Consider the following 10,151-nt stretch of genomic DNA (forward strand, 5'->3'; position numbering starts at 1 on the left):
TTTTTTCAGTACGTGGGCCTCTCACTGTTGTGGCCTCTCCCGTTGCGGAGCACAGGCTCCGGACGCGCAGGCTCAGAGGCCATGGCTCACGGGCCCAGCCGCTCCGTGGCATGTGGGATCCTCCCGGACCGGGGCACGAACCCGTGTCCCCTGCATCGGCAGGCAGACCCTCAGCCACTGCACCACCAGGGAAGCCCAGGGCACCCGCTTTTAAATCTGACAGTAAATCAGTCATATATTCAGTGTAACCTCTGGCAAGAAGTGACTTAACCACTGTAATTCTCAATTCTGTCATATGTAAAGTGGGAAAACTAAAGGGGTTGTTATGGGAACAAACTGAATGCTTGGCAGCTTGATGGTGTGAATATGAGACTTGTTGTGGGGTGAGAGAAACCTTAACATTGAGATGATTGATATGAAACTAATTATATATGCAAGGCTGGACCCAAAGGAGTCTTTTAAGCAGGGGAATGTTGATATGTAATTTTTTTTTCATTCTGAAAGCAATATTTGATAATAATGGAATGATTATGGAAAAACCATCAAAAGTAGTTTAAAATAATACAGATCACTCAGATTCCACTATTAGGCGACAACTATTATGAACATACATAACGGTGGCATAATTAAAATAGTCAGTTTACCCTCCAGAAACACCTCTGGCTCTGCAGTTACCCAAGTCCTTTATTTCAGTGTCATGTCAATAGTTGGTTATAGTTTTCTCGTGAATGTTTCCTGCATATTTCTTAAGTGTGTTTTTCAATATTGCTGTTATAATTGACTTATTTCATTATATTCCTAGCTATTGCATATATATAGGAGAACTGTTAGATTTAGAAGAAGCTAAGATTTCTTTCCTATGAAATGAGGGGATTGGATTAGAATCTTCAAGAACTCTGACATTCTCTGATTCTCTAAATGCGGCTTTTCTCTTTTTTATATGTTATACTTTATAAATCCTTCTCTATAATTATTAATAAAGGGCTTCCCTGGTGGCGCAGTTGTTAAGAACATGCCTGCCAATGCAGGGGACATGGGTTCGAGCCCTGGTCCGGGAAGATCCCACATGCCGCGGAGCACCTAAGCCCGTGCGCCACAACTACTGAGCCTGCGCCCTAGAGCCTGCGAGCCACAACTGCTGAGCCCACGTGCCACAACTGCTGAAGTCTGTGACCCTAGAGCCCATGCTCCACAACAAGAGAAGCCACCGTGATGAGAAGCCCGCGCACCACGAGGAAGAATAGCCCCTGCTCCCAGTAACTAGAGAAAGCCTGCGTGCAGCAACAAAGACCCAATGCAGCCAAAAATAAATAAATTAATAAATTAATTTTTAAAAATTATTAATAAAAATCTTCCCAGCCAGGTTTTGTTTTGTTGTTATATAATTTTGGGTATTTTTAGAGTTTAAATTTTTGCTCCATCCAGAGTATATTTTTTTCTCTTTTCCAAGACATAAGATATCATTGTATTAGTTATAGTTGATGTATTTTATTATGGCAGCTGGGGCTGCCCTAACAGAATACCACACACTGTGTGGGTTAAACAACAGAAATTTTTTTGTGTCACAGTTCTGGAGACTAGAAGTCAAAACTTAAGGTATCAGCAAGGCTGGTTCCTTCTGAGGGCTGTGAGGGAAGGATCTGTTCCAAGTCTCTCTGTTTGGCTTGTAGATAACTATCTTCTCCTCCTGTCTCTTCATACTCTCTTCCCTGTGTGTGTGTGTCTCTCTGTTCAGATTTCTCCTTTTGATGTGGACCTCAGTCATATTGGGTTAGGGTCCACCCTAATGACCTCATATAACTAATTACATCTGCATAACCCTGTTTCCAAATAAGGTCACATTCTGAGGTACTAGGGGTTAGGACTTCAACTTATGAATTTTCAGGGTATACAATTCAGCCTCTAACATATGGCTTCAACATTATTCTTTTCCTGTTAACTGTCCAGTTGTTTCAGTACTTTTCATTGAATAATACATCTTCCTCTCAGCTGTGTGTTTTTTTTAATATTAAACTCAAATCTTTATGTAATGCTATTTCTTTTCTAATTTATTAGTGCACAGAGATACATTTTCATAGTTATATTCAGTGTGTACATATTAACTTATGCTGTTTTTTTCATTTATTCTTTCATGTAAGTATTTCCACATGTTGAAAGAGCTGTATATTATTCCATCAAATTTAAGTAATTGTTTCCTTATTATTAGATACTTGAATTGTTTTCCAAAATTCCTCTCAGCTGCTTTAATGCTGCCCTTAAATTACCATTTGTATTAGGTAGGCATTTTATGATTTACCTCTTCTGTTTTCCTATACTGTCTGGGTCTTCTTGCTAAAGGCAGGATTTTACATTGGTTCTTCCAAATACTCTGATACAAAACGAGACGTAGGTATAGTTTTGCATACTATATTAGAGATGATAAGAATGATCACTTTAGATTAACAGGAATATACTGTTACAGGGGTTAGTATCATTCAAGGATGTGGCTGTGGATTTCACCCAGGAGGAGTGGCAGCAACTGGACCCTGCTCAGAAGACCCTGTACAGGGATGTGATGCTGGAGAACTACAGCCACCTGGTCTCAATGGGTAAGGATGACTTCCCTGTATAACTCAGACTTGTCCAATCAACTGCCTTTCCTTATCAGTCTCTGTGGTTAGGTGGTTCCTGACATATATAATGACTTTTATGATCTTTGTACCTTCCCCAATGGAGGTCATTACTTTGCTAAGGGCCAAGTGTACTACTTCATTGTAGACCTCCTTAAACTGCACCTTCTCTTTTGCCTTCCGTGCAGTCTATCCAAGTTCCTCTGATTTCCATTTAATAGGGCATCCAGTTTCCAAACCAGATGTCATCTCCAAGTTGGAACAAGGAGAAGATCCATGGATCATAAAGAGAGACATATCAAATTGGATCTATCCATATGAAGATCAGGCAGATGGGCGACAAGGGAAGTGAAATATCAGGTTTTTATTTTAATTGATTGATGCCTGAGGCTTATGTTTCTCTCCTTAGTGAATTCTCTTATTCTTTGTTCCTGTGCTGAGAATTTAGTAGGCATTCAACAAATAATTAATCAATTAAATAACTGTGAACCTTTATAGGGGATAGCTATTTCTTATTGATTGTATATGTATATATTATGTATTAAATATATATTTGTTTAATATATTTAATATATATTTAATGCATTTTATGAAGAGGCTTAATAGGCAATAGAAGGCAAATTCCTTCTAAGAACACAGGTTGCATTACAGAATTAAATGTCAAATACTGCTACTGTTTTTAAAAGTTCAGAGAAAATTAGAGTCTAAAGAAATGAAACAGAATTTGAAAAAGCATTTTTCAGAGCATGCAGCTGTAGCTGCTTTGAAAGATATATTGAGTATTGATGATGCTGAGAGAGGGAGGTGAAGACAAACTGTTGATGGGGGGTGGGCATGAAGAGTATATGAACAAAACCTTGAAGTTAGGGAAATATGGCTTTTCTGGGAGAACTTTGCTAGTTTTATTTGATAATGTATAGAAAGAATTTATGGGGAACTGTGGAATTCAAGCTTGGATTCTTGGTATGAATCTGATACTGAATCCACAGCAGGATTTTGGGTTTTTCTGTTGTTTGTATTAGTCGTTATTTAGGAAAGTAGACTGAGGAGAGTTAAAGTATTTTGAATACAGAAGAGACCTTGTTTTTTTGGCTAGTGGTAGCAGGATAATACTAGTCAAGTATATATAGCAAATTATAAAATAAACACATTTGAAAGGTGAAAAGCATTTCCCTTCAGAAAGCAGGAGAAATGGGAAGACTCTAAAAGAGTAATCCAAGATTAGAGTGATAATAGCTCAGATAGTTTTCTGTCTCTTTCAGGTATAGTTTTTCCATAAATATTTCGCTTTAACAACCTTGTCTAACCATTTCCCTCATCATACTGTTTGCTGTCTGTCTTATGAAATGGCCTGTCTCATCCCTGTTTTGAGTTCATCACCTTCATTGGATCAGTCATTTTTTATACTCCTCTGCATTCTGTTAATTATTCTTTATGACTGTTTTATCTTTCTTTCCTTTAGACAGGAAAAGTAACCTTGACAACACCCAATCATGTATTTTGGGGTCTGTTTCCTTCCATAATAAGATACTGAAAGGAGTCACAAAGGATGGTTCATTTTACTCCATATTAAAAGTCTGTCAAGGTGATGGCCACCTGCAGAGATGTCAGAAAAACAGACTTTTCAGGCAAGTAACAGTCATCAACAACAAAACAATGACTGTGGAGTCAGTCGACAAATATAATGCATTGGGGAAAATATTTCAAGAATGCATAGGGTCAGATACTTCAAGACAAAGACCCCATAACTGTGATGCATTTAAAAATGACTTGAAATCTAGTATTGACCTACCTAGTTGTAATAAGAGCAATTCAGGAAAAAACCCTGATGAGAGTTTTGGATGTGGAAAATCATCCATCCATGGTGTGTCCAATCCTGATCTTGAGAAAATTCACAATCGAGTAATTCCCTGTGATGATAATGAGTGTGGAAACATTTTAAGCAAGAAACAATCCCTTATTCAGTATCAGAATATTGAAACTAAGGAGAAAACCTGTGTATGTGTTACATGTGGAAAAGCCTTTGCTAAGAAGTCACAGCTCATTGTACATCAACGAATTCATACTGGGAAGAAACCATACAATTGTGGTGCATGTGGGAAAGCTTTCAGTGAGAAGTTTCACCTCATTGTACATCAAAGAATTCATACTGGGGAGAAACCTTATGAATGTTCTGAATGTGGAAAAGCCTTCTCTCAAAAATCATCCCTCATTATACATCAAAGAGTTCATACTGGGGAAAAGCCATATGAATGTAGTGACTGTGGGAAAGCCTTCTCCCAGAAATCACCCCTCATTATACATCAGAGAATTCACACTGGAGAGAAACCTTATGAATGTAGAGAGTGTGGTAAGGCCTTCTCTCAGAAGTCACAGCTGATTATACATCATAGAGCTCATACTGGAGAGAAGCCCTATGAGTGTACTGAATGTGGGAAAGCCTTCTGTGAGAAGTCCCACCTCATCATACATAAAAGGATTCACACTGGAGAGAAACCCTACAAATGTGCTCAGTGTGAGGACGCCTTCAGTAGAAAGTCAGAACTCATTATACATCAGATAATTCATACTGGGGAGAAACCTTACGAATGTACTGCATGTGGGAAGACTTTCTCCCGGAAGTCACAGCTCATTATACATCAGAGAACGCATACTGGAGAAAAGCCCTATAAATGCAGTGAATGTGGAAAAGCCTTCTGTCAGAAATCACATCTCATTGGACATCAGAGGATTCACACAGGAGAAAAACCTTATGTTTGTACTGAATGTGGGAAAGCCTTCTCTCAAAAGTCTCACCTCCCAGGACATCAGCGGATACATACAGGAGAGAAACCTTATGTATGTGCTGAATGTGGAAAGGCATTTTCTCAGAAGTCAGACCTTGTTTTACATCAGAGAATTCATACTGGGGAAAGACCTTATCAGTGTGCTGTATGTGGGAAAGCCTTCATCCAGAAATCACAACTCACTGTACATCAGAGAATTCACAGCAGTGGTAAAATCATAATGAACTAAAAACACAGACAAGGTTTCAGTATTAGCTCAAGCCTTAATAAACAACAGAAACCTGATTAATTTGATAAATTTGTGGACAACATCTTTATAGAGAAAATTTTACAAGAGAATTCGTGTCTGTAGTGTGGTGATACCTAACTCAGCAAAGATGATGGGAAATAATTACATAAATGAAGGACATTTCACCATGGCGTGTAAAACTTTTAAAGCCATGAACTAAATGGTCAGTAGAACAGATTATGTATATAGAATATTGTCAAATTACATATTCCTTATTATGCCATAACAATAAACACATTGTGAAATTGCTAATATTAGCTTGCCATTATTTTGGCCATGTACAGTAATTCCCTATAAAGGGCATGAAGAAAACTTGAGTTAAAAAAATCAATTCCTGGGCTTCCCTGGTGGCGCAGTGGTTGAGAGTCCACCTGCCGATGCAGGGGATGCGGGATCGTGCCCCAGTCTGGGAAGATCCCACATGCCGCGGAGTGGCTGGGCCTGTGAGCCATGTCCGATGAGCCTGCACGTCCGGAGCCTGTGCTCTGCAACGGGAGAGGCCACAACAGTAAGAGGCCCACGTACTGCAAAAAAAAAAAAAAAAATCAATTCCTAGAAACTGTATTAATAAGGAGGGGCTTGGGAGTTCCCTGGTGGTAGGACTTGATGCTTTCACTGCTGTGGCCCAGGTTCAATCCCTGGTCGGGGAACTAAGTTCCTGCAAGCTGTGCAGAGCAGCCAAAAAAAAAAGGGGGGGGGGTTGCTTAACATGATTTCTAAATATACATGTAAAATTCTTATACAAAGATGGAAAGATAGGTTGATCAGATTCAGTAAAGGTGATAATTATACATTTTCCCATCTCAAGCATATAAGTTGATCTGTATCTCTGGAAGGACCCTTGACCTTGAAATTGATGCTTCTTGACCAAATCTCCTCTTTACTCTCCCTTACTGGGAGTTTGGTATAGTGGAAAGACTTTGGTACTGAACCAGATGGTTTGGGTTTTAATCCTGGCTCAACTACTCAAAAGATTGTGTGACTTCAGGCAAGCCTACTTTACACATCTGAATATTTTTTCTTATTGGTAAATAAATGTACAGTGTAGAGCACACTTTGTTAATATTAGTTCTTTTCATCTTTCTATTGTCCTATAACAGGATGCTAAGACTAATATGATACATCTGAACTTGCTTTGCAGTCCGGATACTCTGCTTATGTACCCCATTCCTATGACTGATTGATTTAACTGTCTTTGACCATGGTAGTCTTGATTCTTGGTATGTTAAAGTGAGATTTTATTATACTTTTATTATTTTTTGCATACATTTATATAAGCCGTTGTGTTTGCACATAAAGACCCCGTCTAATGTCACTTTAGTTCCTTTATGACCCCTGTCCTGCAGCTGCAACTGTTCTCCCTGGAGCTGAGGACACTTAACAAAGGAAAACTCTTGGGGTAAGAATTCATGCCTGCCATAGATTTGAGAACTTAATACCTCTAAAATTTCTCCTGCCCTCCTTCCTGTGGTCCCCCATATTCCTGCATGAGCAACTTAAAATGAGGACTCCTGCTGGAGCTACTCTGCAGGAGAGCATACCTGGCAAGGATGAGGGTGTCCATATGGTAAAACATGGTTTACCCATGTTCACATTGTTCTTCCCTTAGTTTCTATTTGATTCCTTCACATTTCATGCCCACCTTATCCCTTTGCTGCATGGCTGAACTATCTATTATGAAACTGGGTGAGAATCTCTGCAGGGGAGAGGGCATACCTGATGGAGAGGGATGTGGGAACCTGTGTGGGCAAATTTCTGGTCTCATTATTAACACTGAGTTGATAGCACTGTCATCAGATATAACTGGCCATTCATATCTGGGATAGAAGGCCTAAGAGTACACCTCATGGGTTGAGCTACTCTGAGGGTTCCTCATGGAAGATGTCCTAACTAGCTCTTATGGAGACATGAGAAGGACAAGGGATCATATTGGCAATATAGAGAAATTTAGTGAAGAGGGGGTTTTATATAGTGACAGGTATGGACCTTATATAGGTTTAAAAAAGATTCACAGTTCCCACCTCATAGACTTCCCATTTGATCCTTCCACTGTTACAGCTCCCACACAGCCTCATTGATCTGATAATGGGTTTCTATAAAAATCTCATTTCAGGTTTAGCACCTCCTGGTTTAACATTTCACCAGCTTTTTTTTTTTTTCAGCTTTTTACTGGAGGAGCTAGCCAGTGCAATGAGGCAAGAAAAAGAAGCAATAGGCATATTCAGAGTCTAAAGATACTTAAAAGTTATTGAAAAGATTTGAATACAACTAAATTAAAAAGAAAAAAGCCAATTCTACAATATCTGTTCCAGAAAAGAGAAGAGGAAGGATCTCTGACATATTTTATGAGGCTACCATTATCCTGATGCTAAAGCCAGACAGACATTACAAAAAAAAAAAAAAATTAGTGACCAGTATTTCTTCTGAACATAGCCACAACCATCCTTAACAGACTATTTGCAAATCAAGTCTAGAAATATTTTGAAAAAAAAAGTACATCATGGCTAAATAGAGTTTAATTCAAGAATGCAAGTATGGTCCAATGTACAAAAAAAGTTTGGTATGATTCAACATACCAATAGCCTAAAAAGAATAACTATATGGTCATTTCTATAGATGGGGGAAAATTATTTGACAAAAATTCCACATCAATTTAGAATAAAAACTCAGCAACTAGGAATAAAGGGCAGCTTCCTCAAATTGTTGAAGGACATCTATAGAACATCTAAAGTTAGCATATTTAATGGTGAAAGACTAAATGTGTGCCCCCAAATTGGGAAATGTTAAAGATGTCTATTCTGCTCTTCCTAGTGAATATTGTACTGGTGATCTTAGCCCATGCAGTAGGGAAAACAAAATAAGTTGGAGGGGGTGTGGAGTGAGGGGGCAGAGCATACAGTCAGGAAAGGAAAATAAAATTGTCTTTATTTGCAGATAACATGGTCTTCTACACAGAAGATTTCAAAGACTACAAAAAAATCTACTAGACCTGATAAATGGGTTTCACAAAATATCTTAAAAAGTGAGGAGATATACTATATTTACAGATAGAAAGATTCAATATTGACTGTTAAGATATCCGTTTTCCTCAAATTGATCTATATATTTATTGCAATCACCCACAAAAAATCTCAGCAGACATTTGTGTAGAATTCGACAATCTGATTCAAAAATGTACATGGAAATGCAAAAGACCTAGAATAAACAAGACATCTTTGGAAAGAAAGAAGACTCATATTACCTGACTTCAAGGCTTATTATAAAGCTAGAGTAATCAAGTATATAGTATTGGCATAAGAATAGACAGGTCAATGGAACAGTATAGTCTAGAAGTCAAACCACACATATGAATAACAGACTTTTAGCAAAGTTGTCAAGGTAACTCAATGGACAGAAGGTAGTCTTCAACAAACAATGCTGGAACATTTGGAAATCCATATGCAAAAATAAAACAATACGAAAAACTCTTGATTCCTAGCTCATACTCATGCTATATCTAAAAATCAACGTGAAAAAGGTCATGCGCATAAATGTAAACGTGGAAACTATAAAGTTCTAGAAGAAAACAGAAAGTAATTGTGACTTTCATTATGCAAAGATTTTTCAAAGACAAAAACCCCACAAAACATGACATTAAAAGCTGATAGAGTTCCTTATAATAACATCTATTCTTCTAAATACAGTGTTAAGAAAATGCCTAGTTATACTACTCCAGTCATTAAGTTTAGACCACCTTCAGTGGACTTGGAAAGGGATCAGAACATACTGTTTTAAATTGCGAGTCTGTACTGTTCCATTCATACTTTTCATAAAATCCTTAATATTTTACTAGTATTTCATCTAACACTGAAAATAATGTTCCCCAACCACGTTAGCAGAATTACTAAATTATTTTGCTTATAGTATGCTTAAACAAAGTTCAAATTTTCAACACTAATATTACTAAAACTGTAAAAACAACAGAGGAACAAAGTCTGTTCTTATGTTGATTCCTTAGCTTTAATATTTTTCCATTTCAATGGCTATAAAAATTCAACCAAATGAAAAATAGTTACATTAATAAGCTAAAAATGCCAACAGGATAAGTATTCAAGGAGATATAGTCGGAAGATCTGCGAAAGCTCAACTTCCCCTTCTTTTATATATATATATATATATATATATATATATATATATATAGAAGTATAATTGCTTTACAGTGTTGTGTTAGTTTCTGCTGTACAACAAAGTGAATCAGCTATATGTATACATATATCCCTATATCCCCTCCCTCTTGAGCTTCCCTCCCACCCTCCCTATCCCACCCCTCTAGGTTGTCACAAAGCATCAAGCTGATCTCCCTGTACTATGCAGCAGCTTCCCACTAGTCATCCATTTTACATTTGGTAGTGTATATATGTCAATGCTACTCTCTCGCTTCGTTCCAGCTTCCCCTTCCTCCCCTGTGTCCTCAAGTCCATTCTCTAC

General features: G+C 37.8%; 1 protein-coding gene across 1 annotated transcript in view; it reads left to right on the forward strand.

Annotated features, from left to right (window-relative positions):
* The window catches only part of LOC103085306 (zinc finger protein 300-like), a 10,514-nt gene extending 4,890 nt beyond the window's left edge, over positions 1 to 5,624 (forward strand). Inside the window, exons 6-8 of the mRNA XM_007448062.1 lie at positions 2,438 to 2,588; positions 2,831 to 2,957; positions 4,076 to 5,624. Coding sequence (XP_007448124.1) covers positions 2,438 to 2,588; positions 2,831 to 2,957; positions 4,076 to 5,624 — 1,827 coding nt within the window. The remainder of the gene's footprint in view (positions 1 to 2,437; positions 2,589 to 2,830; positions 2,958 to 4,075) is intronic.
* Positions 5,625 to 10,151: the final 4,527 nt, after the last annotated feature.

This window comes from Lipotes vexillifer, unplaced genomic scaffold (genome assembly GCF_000442215.2).
Source record: "Lipotes vexillifer unplaced genomic scaffold, Lipotes_vexillifer_v1.1 scaffold121, whole genome shotgun sequence".
NCBI classification, from domain to species: domain Eukaryota; kingdom Metazoa; phylum Chordata; class Mammalia; order Artiodactyla; family Lipotidae; genus Lipotes; species Lipotes vexillifer.